The 22125-nt window shown below is 45.7% G+C and overlaps 2 protein-coding genes across 8 annotated transcripts in view; both read left to right on the top strand.

Moving 5' to 3' along the window:
* The first annotated feature begins 3578 nt into the window (after positions 1-3578).
* Positions 3579-9685, top strand: LOC130284604 (insulin-like growth factor-binding protein 3 receptor). Of its 6 annotated transcripts, none has more exons than XM_056535093.1 (6): positions 3579-3719; positions 4343-4529; positions 4812-5019; positions 7594-7732; positions 8805-8949; positions 9491-9685. In XM_056535093.1, the coding sequence occupies exons 2-6, from the start codon at positions 4374-4376 to the stop codon at positions 9623-9625; spliced, it is 783 nt and encodes a 260-aa protein (XP_056391068.1). In that variant the 5' UTR covers positions 3579-3719; positions 4343-4373; the 3' UTR covers positions 9626-9685. The 6 variants fall into 6 exon arrangements, with proteins under 6 accessions (XP_056391068.1, XP_056391062.1, XP_056391063.1 ...); XM_056535087.1 differs by having other exon boundaries at positions 4791-5019; XM_056535088.1 differs by having other exon boundaries at positions 3610-3757; positions 4791-5019.
* A 3846-nt stretch (positions 9686-13531) lies between these two features.
* TAOK2 (TAO kinase 2) overlaps positions 13532-22125 on the top strand; it is a 50551-nt gene continuing 41957 nt past the window's right edge. The window contains exon 1 of one of the 2 annotated variants that reach the window (XM_056536564.1): positions 13532-14184. The gene's annotated coding sequence lies outside the window, so the exon portion shown is untranslated. The remainder of the gene's footprint in view (positions 14185-22125) is intronic. The other variant, XM_056536565.1, reaches the window with a different exon arrangement.

The following is a 22125-nucleotide window of genomic DNA, read 5'->3' as shown; positions in this document are numbered from 1 at the left end:
ATATTGTTAGATACATGCCTCAGCATACAGTCTCACACTTGATATTGTTAGATACATGCCTCAGCATACAGTATCACAACTGATCTGGTTAAATACATGGCTCAGCATACAGTATCACACCTGATATGGTTAGATACATGCCTCAGCATACAGTATCACACATGATATGGTTAGATACATGCCTCAGCATACAGTATCACACATGATATGGTTAGATACATGCCTCAGCATACAGTATCACACATAATATGGTTAGATACATGCCTCAGCATACAGTATCACACAATATGGTTAGATACATGCCTCAGCATACCGTATCACAACTGATCTGGTTAAATACATGGCTCAGCATACAGTATCACACCAGATACGGTTAGATACATGCCTCAGCATACAGTATCACACATGATATGGTTAGATACATGCCTCAGCATACAGTATCACACATAATATGGTTAGATACATGCCTCAGCATACAGTATCACACAATATGGTTAGATACATGCCTCAGCATACAGTATCACAACTGATCTGGTTAAATACATGGCTCAGCATACAGTATCACACCAGATACGGTTAGATACATGCCTCAGCATACAGTATCACACATGATATGGTTAGATACATGCCTCAGCATACAGTATCACACATGATATGGTTAGATACATGGCTCAGCATACAGTATCACACCAGATAGGGTTAGATACATGCCTCAGCATACAGTATCACAACTGATATGGTTAAATACATGGCTTAGCATACAGTATCACACCAGATAGGGTTAGATACATGCCTCAGCATACAGTATCACACGATATTATTAGATACAAAAAAAGGGCTTGACGGACGTTCTCCTATGGGGCACAATGTCAGTGTGAAAGGGGCCTTAGATACATTGGCCCAACAGATGGTATCACACATGACAGGCTTAGATACAGCAGCTCAGCATTCAATATCACACCTGATAGGCTTAGATACATGGATCAGAAAACATAGAGCCGGGGAGTTGTCCTTATATAAGATGGATCTGTTTGGTTATCCAGGTTATTATATACAGCACCATAGGAATAGGTCGGCAGTGTTGGTAGAGAAAATACACAGAGATTATATATATATATATATATATATATATATATATATATATATATATATATATATATAAAATACACATATAGACCGCAAACACACACATAAATATATCACACACATACATCTATTACACAGGTATCACACACATACATGTATCTAATACACAGGTATCACACACATACATACATCTATTACACAGGTATCACACACATACATGTATCTAATACACAGGTATCACACACATACATACATCTAATACACAGGTATCACACACATACATACATCTAATACACAGGTATCACACACATACATACATCTAATACACAGGTATCACACACATACATACATACATCTAATACACAGGTATCACACACATACATGTATCTATTACACAGGTATCACACACATACATGTATCTAACACACAGGTATCACACACATACATGTATCTAACACACAGGTATCACACACATACATACATCTAATACACAGGTATCACACACATACATACATCTAATACACAGGTATCACACACATACATGTATCTATTACACAGGTATCACACACATACATACATCTAATACACAGGTATCACACACATACATACATCTAATACACAGGTATCACACACATACATATATCTATTACACAGGTATCACACACATACATCTAATACACAGGTATCACACACATACATATATCTAATACACAGGTATCACATACATACAATACACAGGTATCACACACATACATACAATACACAGGTATCACACACATACATGTATCTATTACACAGGTATCACACACATACATATATCTATTACACAGGTATCACACACATACATATATCTATTACACAGGTATCACACACATACATATATCTATTACACAGGTATCACACACATACATGTATCTATTACACAGGTATCACACACATACATGTATCTAATACACAGGTATCACACACATACATATATCTATTACACAGGTATCACACACATACATGTATCTAATACACAGGTATCACACACATACATACATCTAATACACAGGTATCACACACATACATACATCTAATACACAGGTATCACACACATACATATATCTATTACACAGGTATCACACACATACATGTATCTAATACACAGGTATCACACACACACACACACACACACATACAATACACAGGTATCACACACATACATGTATCTATTACACAGGTATCACACACACACACATGTATCTAATACACAGGTATCACACACATACATACAATACACAGGTATCACACACACACACATGTATCTAATACACAGGTATCACACACATACATACAATACACAGGTATCACACAAATACATGTATCTAATACACAGGTATCACACACATACATACATACAATACACAGGTATCACACACATACATGTATCTATTACACAGGTATCACACAAATACATGTATCTAATACACAGGTATCACACACATACATACATACATACATACAATACACAGGTATCACACACATACATATATCTATTACACAGGTATCACACACATACATACATACAATACACAGGTATCACACACATACATGTATCTAATACACAGGTATCACACACACACACACACACGTATCTAATACACAGGTATCACACACACATATATATCTAATACACAGGTATCACACACATACATGTATCTAATACACAGGTATCACACACACACACACGTATCTAATACACAGGTATCACACACACACATATATATATCTAATACACAGGTATCACATACATACATACATCTAATACACAGGTATCACATACATGTATCTAATACACCGGTATCACACACATACATACATACAATACACAGGTATCACACACATACATATATCTAATACACAGGTATCACACACATACATGTATCTAATACACAGGTATCACACACACATATATATATATATATATATATCTCTAATACACAGGTATCACACATACATGTATCTAATACACAGGTATCACATACATGTATCTAATACACAGGTATCCCACACATACATGTATCTAATACACCGGTATCACACACATACATGTATCTAATACACAGGTATCCCACACATACATGTATCTAATACACAGGTATCACACACATACATGTATCTAATACACAGGTATCACACACATACATGTATCTAATACACAGGTATCACACACATACATGTATCTAATACACAGGTATCACACACATACATGTATCTAATACACAGGTATCACACACATACATGTATCTAATACACAGGTATCCCACACATACATGTATCTAATACACAGGTATCACACACATACATGTATCTAATACACAGGTATCCCACACATACATGTATCTAATACACAGGTATCACACGGCTGTATGTTCTGTGTACAGGAACCATAACATTTGCCGCTTTCCCTCCTCACTGGCGGTGACACCCGGGACAGCGCTCAGGCCAGTTGGCAGTTTCCATGGTTACCCTAGAACACGTGGACATCCGTTTATAACCGTCGCTGAGCGGCGGCCATTTTGTTGTAGCTCACACCCGTGGCGCAGACGCAGTGGTCGGAGTGAGAGGTCCAGTTGACGGCTACACATGGGGTACCAACCTGTGGGGGCGGTATAGCAGCTGGGGGAGGGTGAGCACCATAATTGTATATAAGGAGGGCCCAGAGCATCATGGGAGACCCCAGAACCTGACCAGAGACTGCCTCTCCCAGAATGCCTTGCAGCAGCCTGTTTTTTAACATCCCACTGGTGGTGTGGAGAACCACAAGTCCCAGCCAGTACATCAACACAGTAATGAAGGAGGTGACAGTTATTTAGCCATTGTCAACCTACCTGTTGCAGCACTACAACTCCCCTCATGCAGACAGCTATAGTTTTTCAACAGCTGGTAGGAACCCCCCATTATAGTGGAGTGATAGATATCGGGGGAGATTTATCAAAATCTGTGCAAAAAATTAATAAAGTGTTCCATAGCAACCAATCAGATTTGGCCCAAAGGTGAAGGGTAGGTTTGTTGGGGGCCTCTCTCCTGTTGTAGAAGGGCTTAGCGATAGGCCGCATCCTTTGTGCACGTTTTTTATTTATTTTTTAGTGTGACACATTTGCACTTTTTCTTGCACTTTGGATGATAGAGAGCACTTGTCTTAGCTCTTGTTTTGATAAATCTTCCCCCATTGTCATGGAGACAGCCGCCATTACTGTTTATACTTCCACAGGTGCCCAGGCTGAGGTTTCTGTGAGGTCGCCATGGCTTGTATGTTTTGCGTACGTCTACGCCTCTTCGCCCTTCATCACCCGCCACTTGTGATGTTCCTCCTGTGCACGCTGGCGCTCGCCGCCACTTTCCTGTGCTTCGGAGTCTACATCCGCACGTATCCAGTAAAGGACGCCGACTTCACCAAGGTAACGCAGACAGGTGTTGCTTTGTGGTCACAGCTGAGGGGTTGTTACAGTTGTTTCCGTTCTACACTGTCCTCTGAGACTGATACATTGCAACAAACTGTACGAACTGGAGATAGAGATTTGTTCTGCTGACAAAGAATTGTCTAGACTGGATACAATTGTAACAAACCCTCTGCTGTGAGATGCATGATCTTCACGTGGAGACGTAACCATAAATCTCATGTTGTGTCCTGTAATGGCGTCTTCTCCGGGTTTCCTCAGGATTTTGACACTGTCCTGCAGATGCTGAGTGCGGCCGCCATCTGTCCGCAGAGGAACGTCAGCGCTACGGACGTCTCCCCATATCCGGTTCAGGGATCGCCCGTCAGTCTGGCCTCAGATATAGGCAGTCTGTCCGTTCTGGTCAGCGTAACTCTTTCTCCATGGCAACCATCAGCCAATGGCAGTGGCCTGCAGATAAGTGCTACAGCCAGTCAGCTCGGGATGAAAGGTCAGCATTGGGGGGGGGGGGTCACATTATAGAGGAGTATACTACACATAACTATGTCTCAATGTGGAGAGCTACCTCCACTGCTTCAACTCTACTACTATCAACACCTCTACCGTCACTCTGCACCCACAGTCCCCTCTGCACCGCTCTCGTCCCCTCTGCACCGCTCTCGTCCCCTCTGCACCACTCCCGTCCCCCGCAGTCCCCTCTGCACCGCTCCCGTCCCCTCTGCACCGCTCTTGTCCCCCGCAGTCCCCTCTGCACCGCTCCCGTCCCCTCTGCACCGCTCCCGTCCCCCGCAGTCCCCTCTGCACCGCTCCCGTCCCCCGCAGTCCCCTCTGCACCGCTCCCGTCCCCCGCAGTCCCCTCTGCACCGCTCCCGTCCCTCGCAGTCCCCTCTGCACCGCTACCGTCCCCCGCAGTCCCCTCTGCACCGCTCCCGTCCCCTCTGCACCGATCCCGTCCCCTGCAGTCCCCTCTGCACCGCTCCCGTCCCCTCTGCACTGCTCCCGTCCCCTCTGCACCGCTCCCGTCCCCTGCAGTCCCCTCTGCACCGCTCCCGTCCCCTGCAGTCCCCTCTGCACCGCTCCCATCCCCTGCAGTCCCCTCTGCACCGGTCCCGTCCCCTCTGCACCGCTCCCGTCCCCTCTGCACCGCTCCCGTCCCCTCTGCACCGCTCCCGTCCCCTGCAGTCCCCTCTGCACTGCTCCCGTCCCCTGCAGTCCCCTCTGCACCGCTCCCGTCCCCTGCAGTCCCCTCTGCACCGCTCCCGTCCCCTGCAGTCCCCTCTGCACCGCTCCCGTCCCCTGCAGTCCCCTCTGCACCGCTCCCGTCCCCTGCAGTCCCCTCTGCACCGCTCCCGTCCCCTCTGCACCGCTCCCGTCCCCTCTGCACCGCTCCCGTCCCCTGCAGTCCCCTCTGCACCGCTCCCGTCCCCTGCAGTCCCCTCTGCACCGCTCCCGTCCCCTGCAGTCCCCTCTGCACCGCTCCCGTCCCCTGCAGTCCCCTCTGCACCGCTCCCGTCCCCTCTGCACTGCTCCCGTCCCCTGCAGTCCCCTCTGCACCGCTCCCGTCCCCTGCAGTCCCCTCTGCACCGCTCCTGTCACCTGCAGTCCCCTCTGCACCACTACCTCTAACTGTACCACTGCTACCTCCACAATCACTCCCTTTTCTTACACCACCACAAGCTTCACCTCTACAATCACTGCCACCACTATCTAGAAGTACACCAACACTGCCACCATCACTCCCAACTCTATCGCCACTGCTACCTTCACCACCAATGCCACCTCCTCTTCTACCTTCACCACCAATGCCACCTCCTCTTCTACCTTCACCACCAATGCCACCTCCTCTTCTACCTTCACCACCAATGCCACCTCCTCTTCTACCTTCACCACCAATGCCACCTCCTCTTCTACCTTCACCACCAGTGCCACCACCTCTTCTACCTTCACCACCAATGCCACCACCTCTTCTACCTTCACCACCAATGCCACCTCCTCTTCTACCTTCACCACCAATGCCACCTCCTCTTCTACCTTCACCACCAATGCCACCTCCTCTTCTACCTTCACCACCAATGCCACCTCCTCTTCTACCTTCACCACCAATGCCACCTCCTCTTCTACCTTCACCACCAATGCCACCTCCTCTTCTACCTTCACCACCAATGCCACCACCTCTTCTACCTTCACCACCAATGCCACCTCCTCTTCTACCTTCACCACCATCTTCAACATCCCAACTACTTTCCAGTACCTTCACCACCACTGCTACCATCCCTTCCAGTACCGCTTCACTACTGCCTCCAAAACTAACTTCACCGCCAGCTACAGTCACTACCACCGCTACCTACACCAACGTTTCCTTCACCTACACCAGCTCTACCTTTATCACCCCTGTCGCTGGGTTCACACAGTGTTCTGGTCCATATTTTTAGCCACAACCAGCATTAAAACCAACAGAGAGGAAAACTAAAATGGAACGATTTGCCCCTATTTATGTTTTGCACCCACTCCTGGTTTTGGATACAAATAGTGACCAAAATAATATATGTGAACCCAGCTGGTGACTACGACTGCTATGCAGAACATTCAGGGGATCCAGTACTTGCATTATAGTAAAGCAGATGGAGCATCCGAGAGTCTTCCCTCTCACGTGCTATATACCAGGCATAGGCAACCTTCGGCACTGCATATGTTTTGGACTACATCTCCCATGATGCTTTGGTGGCCTTTTGGCTGAAAGAGCATCATGGGAGATGTAGTCCAAAACATCTGCAGTGCCGAAGGTTGCCTATACCTGCTATATACTTTCTCCAGGACTGCATAGTTTTTGTGGTTCTTTGTCAGTGGTCTCCTAACTATGACCCTCCAGATGTTTCAAAACTACAACTCCCAGCATGCCCAGACAGCCAACGGCTGTCTGGGCATGCTGGGAGTTGTAGTTTTGCAACATCCGGAGGACGGCAGTTTGAAGCCCACTGGTCTAGATGGATGCCGTGAATCCTTGTCCAGCTGCTGCATTAGGTTTTAGTGGACTTAACACTTTTTCCTCATCTACCTTTCGCAGGTCCAGTCACAGACCCCCATCTGCTCCTCACAGTGTCCTCCAGCTGGTGGTCCGCACAGTGTAACAACAGTGATCCCAAGTGTTCTGGAAAGTTCTGTGTTACAGTCACTGGCCCGCAGTCCGCTCTGCCCCTGAGCTGGTGAGTCCTGTGTGGCACTGTACAGACTATACAGATTTTCAGTGTCCAGCCTTATGCCGGTATAGTATGGTAAACCTGAACACATGGACATATATCCTGTCTGATCCCGGAGATAAGTGGAGACTGTGCAGCTGCTTATCTGTCTGTATGTAAAGCCTGTGGCTAGGGCTGGGTGGTATACCGGTTCATACCGAATACCGGTGTTTTTTTTTTTTTTTTTTTCCCTCACGACATGAATTTTTGCAAAAATAAACAAAACAAACTTTAACTTACCTTCCGACGTGGTCCCTCCTCATGGTCCCTCCGCTGCGGTCCTGAGGATGGGAACATCACAGAGCAATTAGCCTATCACCGGCCGCAGCGATGTCCCGCCCCGGCCGATGATAGGCTGGCTCTGTGACTTTCCCATCCCAAGGAAACTGCAAGAGGACCACAGCGCAGGACAGTGAAGACGGTACCATAGCAACGGGGGAATGTAGGCAGGTTAAAGTTTATTTTGTTTATTTTTGCAGCCCGGGAAATGTTATTTGTAGTACAGATTTCTAGCGCTGCGGCCCTCAACTCATAGGAGGATGAGCAGAGGAGCGCACGCGGGTGACATGATGTGGGGACAGATGTGACAGCGCAGCTGATAATTAATTGTGAGGGGGGGGGGTGTTGGGAGAGAAGCGGCGCCCAGGTCACATGGTGGGGGGGGAATATCGTTAAATACTGTGAAACCGCCATCACTTAAAATACTGTGATACGCGTTTTTGCTCATACCGCCCAGCCCTACCTGTGGCCAAAGATGCCTAAATTAACCATCAGAATATATGAGGGTATGTTCACACTACAGAAGTCCTGTGCTGAATTTCCTTGTGCAGTAGCCTCCCATTGCTTAGAATGGGAGACCACTGATCGGTTCATACAGCGGAATTTCTGTAACCAGATTTACGTGGTAGATCCGCTTCCGCCGAAAGAATGACCATATTTTGAAGTGTGAACATACACAGGAACACAGCGCAATCCTCAACAACACATGAGAGCTCCACAAGCCAGGACATGATAACTGTTCATCCCTATCTCCATGCAGGTCGCACTATCAATGTTCTGCACCAAACCCCAGTGGACACAAACTCCTGCAAGAAGTGTATGTGATGGAGGGAGGAAGCGGCACCTCCAAGTGTTATCGTTTACATTATATTGGGGATCCAGACTTGAAAGCAAAAATGTCTCAGGTAAGCTCGACTCGCCCTGACAAATAAGGTATGGGATAATGACAGGCTGAAATTTGGGATACAGGATAATGACATGATGACACTTGGGGTACAGGATGATAATACTTGGGGTGCAGGATAATAACACTTGGGGTGCAGGATGATAACACTTGGGGTGCAGGATGATAACACTTGGGGTGCAGGATAATAACACTTGGGGTGCAGGATGATGACACTTGGGGTGCAGGATGATAACACTTGGGGTGCAGGATGATAACACTTGGGGTTCAGGATGATAACACTTGGGGTGCAGGATGATAACACTTGGGGTGCAGGATGATAACACTTGGGGTTCAGGATGATAACACTTGGGGTACAGGTTAATGATACACTGACACTTGGGGTACAGGATGATGGCACTCGGGGTACAGGATGATGGCATTCGGGGTACAGGATAATGATACACTGACACTTGGGGTACAGGATAATAACACTTGGGGTACAGGATAATTATACGCTGACACATGGGGCTCACGCTGTAATCCATTGTATTTTTCGGCAGGAGGATTCCTTCACATGCTCTAGTCGCCTGCTGATTGCCATGTCAGTCTGCCTCCTGGTCGCGCTCATGCTTTTTGTGGGCAGCGCCTGCTGTATCCATCCCACCAAGGACAAGAGGACACCTGGAGCGCTGTGACTGGGGCCCCCTTCCTGATCTGCCTATGGACATTGTAATAAAATCTTTATCCTCCTTAAACAGCAGTGGTCTGATTTCTCACACAGACACTGTTACTTCATATAAAAGGGACTTAAAGCGGACCTGTCAGAGTATAAAGTATTAGCATGGATTTATAGGGCTTTTGATCCTGAATCTATTGATACTTCTCATTAGATATTGGATATCTCCAGCGTAGAGATATCTGATATTAAATATATATGCAAATTAGCCTTTGGAGCCCACTGGGTGTTCCCCTTGGTTACAAGACCCCAGCCCAGCGCTGTCCCTTTACCGTTAAAGGGGTACTCTGGTGAAAACATTTTTTCTTTTAAATCAACTGGTGGCAGAAAGTTAAACATATTTGTAAATTACTTCTATTAAAAAATCTTATTAGCTGCTGAATACTACAGAGGAAATTCTTTTCTTCTTTGAATGCTCTCTGATGACATCATGAGCACAGTTCTCTCTGCTGACATTATAATAATAATAATAATGCTTTATTTATTGTTGTCCTTAGTGGGATTTGAACCCAAGTCCCCAGCACTGCAAGGCAGCAGTGCTAACCACTGAGCCACCATGCTGCCCTTTGCATACATCTGCTATGCATACATCTGCTATGCATGGTTGCTAAAATGGACAGAGATGTCAGCAGAGAGCACTGTGTTTGTGATGTCATCAGTGTTCCAAAAAGAAAGGAATTTCCTCTGTAGCATTCAGCAGCTAATAAGTATTGGATTTTTTAATAGAAGTAATTTACAAATATGTTTAACTTTCTGCCACCAGTTGATTTAAAAGAAAAAAGGTTTTCACCGGAGTACCCCTTTAAGGCACCTCCTGTACTCTGGTCAGCTCCATAGAACCAGTCAAATAGCAGCAAAATATCAGTCAGAGACAGGGACACGGGAGTAAGATATTACCCCTAAAGCAGTGAGTTGAAGTTTTGCAACAGCTGGAGGCACACTCTTTAGAAATCACTGCCTTAATGACACAGCAGCTTTTGTCCTTGAGGCCACATAAAACATTTTTTTTGTTTGTTTTTTTCCTCCTCGCCTTCTAAGAGCCATAACTATTTTATTCCCCTCCTTACAGACCTATATGAGGCTTTTTTTTTTTTTTTTTTTTGCCTGACCAATTGTTTCATATTGTAACCTTTCATTTTACCATAAAATGTACGGAGCAGCCAAAAAATAAAAAGTTTTGGGAGGTGAAATTGGAAAAAGAAAACACAATTTTGCAGCTTGTACGAGATTTTGTTTTTACGCAGTGCACTTTATGGTAAAACTGACATTCTCTTTATTTTGTGGGTTAAAAGGATTAAAATGATCCCCGTGGTTACCCATGCTTTTTACATTTTTATACTATAAAAAAAAGATTTTTTTTTTTTCTTTTTAAACAAAATCAGTATACTTAAAATTGTTCTATTCTGACCCCCTAAATTGCTTTTATTCTTCCGTATACAGGGCGGTATGAGGGCTAATTTTTTTGAGCCTTGATCTCTTATTGGTACCATTTTTGTTTTGATAGGACATTTTGATCGCTTTTTATAAAAAAAAAAAAAAAAAAATTCTGCTATATCAAGTGGCCAAAAATAATCGATTTTGGACTTTGGTGTTTTTTTTACATTTACGCCGTTGACCATGTAGTTTGATTGACATTATATTTTACAAGTTCAGACATTTACGCACACAGTGACACCACATATGTTTATTTTATTTTTTTACATAATTAAACAAAAGAAAATTGGAAAAGGGGGGTGATATAAACTTTTATAAGGACAGGGGTTAATTCATATCTATTATTTAATTTTAATTTTATTTTTTCCCTATTTTTTTAGTCCCCATAGGGAATTATTATATGTAATCTTTAGATTGCAAACACTGAACAATGCTGTGCCATAGAACTGGAGTATTGTAGTGGTATCGGCGTTGTGCTAGACAGCCTGAGGCAGACCGTATCAGAAGAGCGACAATCGGCAGCCACTATCTTGACTCATCTGACCCCCAAACGCACCTGCATCCTCAGTTTTTATCCTTTTAGATGCCTTGATTGGTATTGAATATGGCATTTAAAGGGTTAATGGAGGGCAATGGCATGATGGCAGCCATGATTCATCGTCTATAATGTGAGCACAGTTGAGGGCATGATGGGAGATGTAGTTCTGCTACTGCTTGATACCCACAAGTTGGGAGAAGGGGGGTGTACTAATTAACCTCTTAAGGTTGCGTTCCCATGCTAGTAACTAGCAGCGGGTTTCCCCGCTGCGAGTTACGCAACCATTGATTTAAATGGGTCCACAGACAGTCTGCAATAGTGTCAGATTTGCAGACTCTCCGCGGACCCATTCAAATGAATGGTAGCATAACTCACAGTGGGTTTTCCACTGCTAGTTACTAGCGTGTGAACGCACCCTAAGGATGTATGGCGTACCTGTACGCCCTGAGTATGCTCCCTTTCTATAGTGGGTCTAACAATGGCCGGGACCCGTGGCTAATAGCGCACGGCACTGATCGCGGTGCCACGTGCTATGAACCCATTAGACACAGCGTTTAAAGTTGAACATGTGTCTAAAGTGAAAGTAAACTACTCCCTACTAGCTCAGTGGGCTGTTCGGGACCGCCGCTGCGAAATCGCGGTGTCCCGAACACGAACAGCTGAAGGACACAAAGAGGGTCCTTAACTTCCTCCTGCATGTTTGAACGCCGAATGACTGCTCCGTGCCGGAGACCCAGGCATGAGCAGTCAAGTGGCAGAATCAATGATCAATGTTATCTTATGGGATAACAATGATCAATGTAAAAGTTCAGTGTGTGCAGTGTTATAGGTCCCTATGGGAGCTATAACATTGCAAAAAAAAGTAAATAAAGATCATTTAACCCCTTCCCTAATAAAAGTTTGAATCGCCCCCCTTTTCCCATTTAAAAAAACAAAAAAGAGTGTAAATAAAAATATGTGGTATCGCCGCGTGCGGAAATGTCTGAATTATAAAAATATATTGTTAACTAAACCGTACGGTCAATGGCGTATGCGCAAAAAAATTCCAAAGTCCAAAATAGCGTATTTTTGATCACTTTTTTTTATCATGGAAAAAATGAATAAAAAGTGATCAAAAATTCTGATCAATATAAAAATGGTACCGATAAAAACTTAAAGATCACGGTGCAAAAACTAAAAAAAGTTATAGGGGTCAGAAGATGCCAATTTTAAATGTATTCATTTTCATGCATGTAGTTAGGATTTTTTCCAGAAGTACAACAAAGAATAAAGAGTATGTGTCATTTTTACCAAAAAATTTAACTGCGTAGAAATGGAAGCCCCCAAAAGTTACAAAATTGCGTTTTTTCTTCAATTTTGTCGCACAATGATTTTTGTTTTCTGTGGAAAAACACCGGGTCCTTAAGGGGTTAACCATATGCCACCAAACAATGTGCCTCCAGCTGTTGCAAAACTTCAACTCCCAGCATGCCCGGACAGCCCTTGGCTGTCCGGGCATGCTGGGAGTTGAAGTTTTGCAACAGCTGGAGGCCCACTGTTTGGAAAACATTGAGCTACACCTATATTTCTCCAACACAAGAAATTTGTTAAGTTTAAATAAAGCTGTATATAATATAACAACCTCCACATCTTTCTTAGTAAAGTTATATTCAATTCCTTCTGATCTAAAGGTTTGTTAATAAAGTTTTAGAATACAACAACAAAAACAACCTCCAATGAAATCCCTTCCTTACGCTCTAAATGCTTTTTGTTAATAAAGTTCTATTCAATGGTGAAAGAAAGAAAAAAAAAAAAAAAAGCACGCAGGCGTAAAACGTAGTGCAGATTGTTCGCCGAGTGAAGATTCCGCGCCTGCGCACAGTGTCCTTTCTCTCTGCGGAGCCGCCCCGCCGTTGTGCGCATGCTCGGGTGGACTCCTAGCAGCTTCCGGTTTAGCTCCCGCCCGGTCCGCCATCTTGGATGGACAGAGAGGAGGAAAAAAAAAAAAAAAAAGGGAGGAGGGAGGAGAAGGTAGAGCGAGCTGTATAGAGAGGACGGGAGGAGGGGGCTGTATGATGCTCCCTATAGACTGGCACTGATCCGGGCACCTATAGGCACACACTCCTCTGCAGGGTACACTGGGGGTCGCTGATGGTGGTCGTGCACATCATGTAGGCTGCACCTATACAGGGGGAGATCCGGGCTGTGTACATCAGGCTCCATATTGGGCTGGAGATAGCAGTGCAGCCTCACACAGGCCCCATGTATGGGGGGGCTCCCTTCATAGTCGCCCATTACATTGCCTTGGCACGGAAGAGACAGACTGAACGCCCGTTGGTCACCACCAGACCGCCCTACGTGGCCGCAGAGAGGGGCTGACCTCCGCGGTTGGGGCGGTGGCGCTGGCACACTCGCTTATGTCCACAGAGACCGCCAGGGAGACAGGAACAGGGGGGCGCGCTGCCCGGGGAGCCAGCATGGGGGGCCACAGACAGACGATGGTGCCCCGCACCCACTGAGAGCGGCCCGAGCGCCCAGGACCGCCCCACGCCACTACACACCTTCAGGTAAGATTGATGTCATGTGACAGCTGGGTAACGACCAAGTGGGGAGTTGGCGCTACGTGAGAATGGCTCGTGTGTGGCAACAAATGGGACGGTCAACTAGGGGCGCAGCTGTCACGTGGTTGGGGGTCATGATGGTTGCAGGAGGTCATGGCCACTAGTTGTCAGGTATCGGTGGTCATGATGTCTTCCGTGGTCAGGTATTTGGGCTCTTCAGTGGCAGAATATCAGTGGTCAGGTACAGGGTCATGATATCTTCAGTAGACAGGTATCGGTGGTCATGGTCTCTTCAGTAGACAGGTATCGGTGGTCATGGTCTCTTCAGTAGACAGGTATCGGAGGTCATGGGCTCTTCAGTAGACAGGAATCGGAGGTCATGGGCTCTTCAGTAGACAGGTATCGGAGGTCATGGGCTCTTCAGTAGACAGGTATCGGTGGTTATCGTCTCTTCAGTAGAGAGGTATCGGAGGTCATGGTCTCTTCAGTAGACAGGAATCGGAGGTCATGGGCTCTTCAGTAGACAGGAATCGGAGGTCATGGTCTCTTCAGTAGACAGGTATCGGAGGTCATGGGCTCTTCAGTAGACCGGTATCGGAGGTCGTGGTCTCTTTACTAGACATTTATGGGGGAGATTTAGTTAGACCTGTGCTGAGGAAAAGTTGCCCAGTTGCTCACGGCATCCCATCAGATTGCTTCTTCCATTTCTGAAAAGGCCTCTGAAAAATGAAAGCAGCGATCTGATTGGTTGCTATGGTCAACTCTTACTCAGCACCGGTCTTGATAAATCTCCCCCAATGTCTCTTCAGTGGTCAGATGTCAGGTTTTGAGCTCTTCAGTGTTCAGGTGTTGTGGTCATGGACTTTTCAGTGATCAGTTATTGGGGGTCTTGTTCTTTTCAGTGGTCGAGGGTCATGGGCTTTTTAGTGGACAGGTATCGGGGTCATGGTCTCTTCAGTAGACAGGTGTCGGTCATGGGCACTTCAGTAGACAGGTGTCGGTGGTCATGATCTCTTCAGTAGACAGGTGTCGGTGGTCATGATCTCTTCAGTAGACAGGTATCGGAGGTTATGGGCACTTCAGTAGACAGGTGTCGGTCATGGGCTCTTCAGTAGACAGGGGTCGGTGGTCATGGGCTCTTCAGTAGACAGGTGTCGGTCATGGGCTCTTCAGTAGACAAGTGTCGGTGGTCATGGGCTCTTCAGTAGACAGGTGTCGGTGGTCATGGGTTCTTCAATAGGTATCTGGGAGTCTTGGTCTCTTCAGTAGACAGGTGTCGGTGGTCATGGTGGGTTATTTATTCAAAACATGCATAGAGGAAAAGTGGTGCAACCAATCAGATCTCTTCTTTCATTTTTCTTAAAAATTAATAAAAAAAAAAACATTTTGTTGCTGTGGGCAACTGCACCACACTTCCTCTACACAGTTGTTGATTAATCTCCCCCAGTAGGGATCGGGGATCATGGTCTCTTCTGTAGTCAAGTGTAGTGTTAGGATTTGGTTATGGTCTCATCTTATTGTCTTTGTGCCTTCAATTTTTAAAGGAGAATACAGGCAAAACGGACTTATCCCCTATCCACAAGATAGGGGGTAAGTAGCTGACCACTGGAGTCTCACCACTGGAACAGGACCTCGGCTGTCAGTGAGGAGTATGTGTTGTCTACCGGTAGACTGCATGGGCTTCATTAATTTCTATGGGAGCTCTGGTAATGTTCGAATGCTGTACTCGGTTCTTTATGGCACTCCCATAGAAATGAATGGAGCTTGTGACATCTCCATCATGTGCTCCCCACTGAAAGCCGGGTCCCATTCCAGAGATAGTGGGGGTCCCAGTGGTCACACCACCTGCGATCAGCTACTTATCCCCTATCCTGTGGAGTGTTGACCCCATAGAGAATGAGTTGAGGCCGTGTACAGTTTTGTCCTTAGGATTGGTGGGGGTCCCTACAGTCAGACCCCACTGATCACCTTCTTCTGTAAACCCCTTTATGTACCCTCTTGGGGAGAAAGGGAATATTCTGGCCAGAAAGAAAAAAAAAATACTATTATTTATTTTATGTGAAATATTTTTATTATATGTGTATTCCTTTTATTGTATAGTAAACACTCTGGGACTTGTCCTTACATTGTGAGATTACATTTAGTCTAAGGATTCCTTGAGGGCGTCGCTTCCAATCAGAATTACCAATACATTATGTATACATTACTGTGTGTGCAATGTAATAAAGCTTTACAAAAAAACAACTCCAGCACATGCGCAAAAACACTTCTGGAGCCTTTTAGAAGTACCACTCTAGATAAATAATTTATAGGTATCGTGGTCATGGTCTCTTCAGTAGACAGGTATCGGTGGTCATGGTCTCTTCAGTAGACAGGTATCGGTGGTCATGGTCTCTTCAGTAGACAGGTATCGTGGTCGTGGGCTCTTCAGTAGACAGGTATTGGAGGTCATGGGCTCTTCAGTAGACAGTTATCGGTGGTCATGGTCTCTTCTGTAGACAGGAATCGGTGGCCATGGTCTCTTCAGTAGAGAGGAATCGGTGGCCATGGTCTCTTCAGTAGACAGGAATCGGTGGTCATGGTCTCTTCAGTAGACAGGAATCGGTGGTCATGGTCTCTTCAGTAGACAGGAATCGGTGGTCATGGTCTCTTCAGTAGACAGGAATCGGTGGTCATGGTCTCTTCAGTAGACAGGAATCGGTGGTCATGGTCTCTTCAGTAGACAGGAATCGGTGGTCATGGTCTCTTCAGTAGACAGGAATCGGTGGTCATGGTCTCTTCAGTAGACAGGAATCGGTGGTCATGGTCTCTTTAGTAGACAGGAATCGGTGGTCATGGTCTCTTCAGTAGACAGGAATCGGTGGTCATGGTCTCTTTAGTAGACAGGAATCGGTGGTCATGGTCTCTTCAGTAGACAGGAATCGGTGGTCATGGTCTCTTTAGTAGACAGGAATCGGTGGTCATGGTCTCTTCAGTAGACAGGTATTGGAGGTCATAGTCTCTTCAGTATACAGGTATTGGAGGTCATGGTCTCTTCAGTAGACAGGTATTGGAGGTCATAGTCTCTTCAGTATACAGGTATTGGAGGTCATGGTCTCTTCAGTAGACAGGTATTGGAGGTCATAGTCTCTTCAGTATACAGGTATTGGAGGTCATAGTCTCTTCAGGATTCAGGTATCGGTGGTCATGATCTCTTCAGTATTCAGGTATTGGAGGTCATAGTCTCTTCAGTATTCAGGTATTGGAGGTCATATTCTCTTCAGGATTCAGGTATTGGAGGTCATAGTCTCTTTAGGATTCAGGTATCTGTGGTCATAGTCTCTTCAGGATTCAGGTATCGGAGGTCATGGTCTCTTCAGTAGACAGGTATCGGAGGTCATGGTCTCTTCAGTAGACAGGTATCGGTGATCATGGTCTCTTCAGTAGACAGGTATCGGTGATCATAGTCTCTTCAGTATTCAGGTATTGGAGGTCATGGTCTCTTCAGGATTCTGGTATTGGAGGTCATGGTCTCTTCAGTAGACAGGTATCGGTGATCATGGTCTCTTCAGTATTCAGGTATCGGTAGTCATAGTCTCTTCAGTAGACAGGTATTGGTGGTCATAGTCTCTTCAGTAGACAGGTATCGGTGATCATGATCTCTTCAGTATTCAGGTATCGGTAGTCATAGTCTCTTCAGTAGACAGGTATTGGTGGTCATGGTCTCTTCAGTAGACAGGTATCGGTAGTCATAGTCTCTTCAGTAGACAGGTATCGGTGGTCATGGTCTCTTCAGTAGACAGGTATCGGTAGTCATAGTCTCTTCAGTAGACAGGTATTGGTGGTCATGGTCTCTTCAGTAGACAGGTATCGGTGATCATGGTCTCGTCAGTATTCAGGTATTGGAGGCCATTGTCTCTTAATTTTTCATGTCGCTTCAGGTATTGGGCACTGTGGTTGTGGTCCCTCCATTAGACAGGTTTTGGTGGACATGGTTGCTGCACCCGCTGTGATATTATTAGTATTGTTGCCGTCTGCCCGGGTGGCAGCATTGATTTGTATTTTATTGGTTGACATGCGCTCCCCTCCTGTGTTAACCAGGTTGGGTCCAGCTAAGTTACATCAGGGGTATCTTCCCTATCAGTGGGCTGAGAACCACACATGATCTGTTTTATTATGGTGATGGGAAACAACCATGATAAAAACCGCCATGGTGAACGTTACTTCGTTGTAGATTGTCCAATAAGCCGAAGTAAACCTTTATCAATATGAAAGTGTCCGAAGAACATCTAGCTGCCATTTGTTGGCAAACCGGAGGCACGCCAGCGCCCCCCCCCCCCCCCCTGTTATATGGTCATGATGGCGATTGGAAACTGTCGACAAGCTTGTGTGCAGACACTGAACGAGCAGGGAATGCTGGGAGATTTCAACTCTGAAGGCCAGAAATCTATATTTAAAGGGTACTCCACTGGAAAACATTTTTACTAGTAGAAGGTTAAACAGATTTGTAAATTACTTCTATTTAAAAATCTTAATTCTTCCAGTACTTATCAGCTGCTGTATGCTCTATGGGAAGTTGTTTTCTTTTTTTTACATTTCTTTTTGACCCCAGTGCTCTCTGCTGACACCTCTGTCGGTCTCTGAAACTGTCCAGAGTAGAAGCTAATCCCCATACCAAACCTCTCCTGCTCCAGACTGTTCCTGACATGGACAGAGGTGTCAGCAGAGAGCACTGTGGTCAGACAGAAAGGAAACTTCCTGTGGAGCATACAGCAGCTGATAAGTACTGGAAGGATTAATAATTTTTAATACAAGTAATTTTCAGATCTGTTTAACGTTTAAATTAAAGCGGTGCAGTAATGTGGAATCCTTCCTTCTCCTCATCCATACGACTGACCCATTTATGCTTCATCTGCACTCCTGAGTCATGGGGGGCAGCACAGAAGAATGGCGCTACTGGTTCCACACTGGTTCTATGTTGTATGGGAAAGCTGGGTAAGAAGCCTCATGGCCGGCATTACTACTGACATGATGGAAGCGCAACGTGATGGCAGATGTGGGACACAACATATACAGCGTTAGGCCGGGTTCACACCACGTTTTTGCAATACAGTTCCCGGATACGTTTTTGATGTGAAAACCGCACGGAACCATATTGAAAACCGTATGCATTGACTCTTCATTGAAAACCGTACGCCAAACGATGCATCCGGTTGCATCCGTTTTGCGTCTTGTACTGTTTTGTCCGTTTTGTCTCCCGTACCCAATACCGTAGCCTACCACGTTTTTTTTTTTTTTTTTTAGTCCGGGTGAAAACTGTATTAAACCGTATACGTTTTTGTTTTTTTTAACATGGGAGTCAATGGGAACTGTACAGAACCGTATGTGCGTACGCTTCCATCCGGTTTTCACCATACCGTTTTTGACTTTGCTCAGTTTTTTTTTTCTTGGAACTTCAATCAAACAAGTGAAACTTTATTCATAATGGAGTGAAAAGTTTTAAAAAAAAAAAAAGATATATATATATACTTTTTTTTCTTAAACGGATGCAACCGGACATGATTTTTCAAACCGTATACGGGTTCACATTTTGATAACAGTTTAGTCCGGTTTTGAGGAATCCGTTTTTCATCAAAAACCTGATACGGGAACTGAATTGCAAAAACATGGTGTGAATGCAGCCTTATACATACAACCTGGTATCACTCCCATCATCTGTCCCCAGGAGGTCACAGTCTAGTCTCCCTATTACACAAAATCTGTCACGGCCATCATGCCTGACCCTAAGACAATGTTCCCAACCAGGGTGCCTCCAGCTGTTGCAAAACTACAACTCCCAGCATGCCTGGACAGCCGAAGGCTGTCCAGGCATGCTGGGAGTTGTAGTTTTGCAACAGCTGGAGGCACCCTGGTTGGGAAACACTGCCCTAAGAACTCGCAATCTAATCTCCCTATTTCCATCTGGACTTATCCCTTTATTACTGTAGAGAGGGGGGAGATGCAGCTGCAGGTTTGCTCTGTGTCTGTGAGACTGCAAACTGAGGGCGGAGCTACATGGGGGCTTCTGATTGGCTCAGAGAATTCAGCACAGCCGTGACCTCACTCCAGAAAAGCCGCCGCCCCCTCTGACTTCATGAAGAGACATATTGACGCTTTCTTCTCTTGTTGCGTTCAGTTTTACGGCAGTTATAACAGGAAGTGCGGCCATATTGGTTGACATGTTAGTCGTTTGGTTGTTGGTTGCATTAGCTTCTCAAGAAGAAATGTCGTCCTCTGATGCAGTGCTGTATTATGGGGTAAGGGCCCGTGAGCACCATGCTTTACACTGCAGGCTTCATTCAGAACACTGGACATAAGGGCTTTATATATACATGTACCGTAATTGTCAGGTCTCATTGTAGACATCGGTTGCCACTTTAAATCAACTGGTGCCAGAAAGTTAAACAGATTCGTAAATTACTTCTATAAAAAAAAGCCTAATCCTTCCAGTACTTATCAGCTGCTGTATGTGCCACAGGAAGTTGTGTAGTTCTTTCCAGTTTGATCACAGTGCTCTCTGCTGACACCTCTGTCCGTATCAGGAACTGTCCAGAGCAGGAGAGAGGTTTGCTATGGGGGATTGCTCCTACTCTGGACAGTTCCTGATACGGACAGAGGTGTCAGCAGAGAGCACTGTGATCAAACTAGAAAGAACTACACCACTTCCTGTGGAGCATACAGCAGCTAAGCACTGGAAGGATTAACCACTTAAGGACCTAGGGCGTATTGATACTCCTTGACGTCCTGGTACTTAAGGAGCCAGGGCGTATCCATACGCCCATGGGAATTTCGGTCCCCGCCGGGCAGGGACCGGACTGGGGTGACTGCTGATATCAATCAGCAGGCACCCCGCGCAAATGTCCAGGGGGGGGTCATCAGACCGCCCCCCGATTCTCCCCCCCCCCCCCCCCCACCCGGTAAGTTGATCTGGAGGGCTACAGTCTGAGACTGTGGTCTCTAAACTCTAGCCCTCCAGATGTTGCAAAACTACAACTCCCAGCATGCCCAGACAGCTGTTTGGGCATGCTGGAATATGTAGTTTTGCAACAGCTGGAGGGCTGCAGTTTGAGACCACTATACAGTGGTCTCAAAACTATATCCCTCCAGATCTTGCAAAACTACAACTCCTAGCATGCCCACATAGCTGTTTGCTGTCTGGGCATGCTGGGATTTGTAGTTTTGCAACATCTGAAGGATCACAGTTTGGAGATCACTGTGCACTGGTCTAAAAACTGTAGCCCTCCAAATGTTGCAAAACTGCAAATCCCAGCATGCCCAGAAAGCAAACAGCTATGTGGGCATGCTAGGAGTTGTAGTTTTGCAAGATTTGGAGGGATATAGTTTAGAGACCACTGTATAGTGGTCTCAAACTGCAGCCCTCCAGCTGTTGCAAAACTACATATACCAGCATGCCCAAACAGCTGTCTGGGCATGATGGGAGTTGTAGTTGGGTACCTCCAGCTGTTGCATAACTACATCTCCCAGCATGCCCTTCGGTGATTAGTACATGCTGGGAGTTGCAGTTTTGCAACAGCTGGAGGCACACTGGTTGGAAAATACTGAGTTAGGTAACATATACACCCCCCCCCCCCCCCCCAATAAAAATTAAAAACGTCTTGTACGGCAGTGTTTCCAAAACAGAGCCACCAGCTGTTGCAAAACAACAACTCCCAGCATTTCCGGACAGCCACTGACTGTCCAGGCATGCTGGGAGTTTAGCAACAGCTGGAGGCACCCTGTTTGGGAATCACTGGCGTAGATTACCCCTATGTCCACCCCCTATGTAATCCCTAATTTAGTCCTCAAATGCGCATGGCGCTCTCTCATTTCAGAGCCCTGTCGTATTTCAAGGGAACAGTTTTAGGGACACATAGGGGGTATTACCGTTCTCGGGAGAAATTGCACTACAAATTTTGGGGGGCTTTCTCC

Source organism: Hyla sarda, chromosome 8 (genome assembly GCF_029499605.1).
Source record: "Hyla sarda isolate aHylSar1 chromosome 8, aHylSar1.hap1, whole genome shotgun sequence".
NCBI classification, from domain to species: Eukaryota; Metazoa; Chordata; class Amphibia; order Anura; family Hylidae; genus Hyla; species Hyla sarda.
Note: the sequence above shows the minus strand (reverse complement) of the source record. Positions and strands in the feature narration are given on the sequence as shown.

Bases quoted from the DNA above. Each gene is read 5' to 3' on its own strand.
- LOC130284604 (XM_056535087.1), top strand. From the start codon at position 4,374: ATGGCTTGTATGTTTTGCGTACGTCTACGCCTCTTCGCCCTTCATCAC. The intron at 7,733-8,804 runs GTGAGTCCTGTG...ATCTCCATGCAG, and splicing joins TCCGCTCTGCCCCTGAGCTG to GTCGCACTATCAATGTTCTG. The intron at 8,950-9,490 runs GTAAGCTCGACT...ATTTTTCGGCAG, and splicing joins TGAAAGCAAAAATGTCTCAG to GAGGATTCCTTCACATGCTC.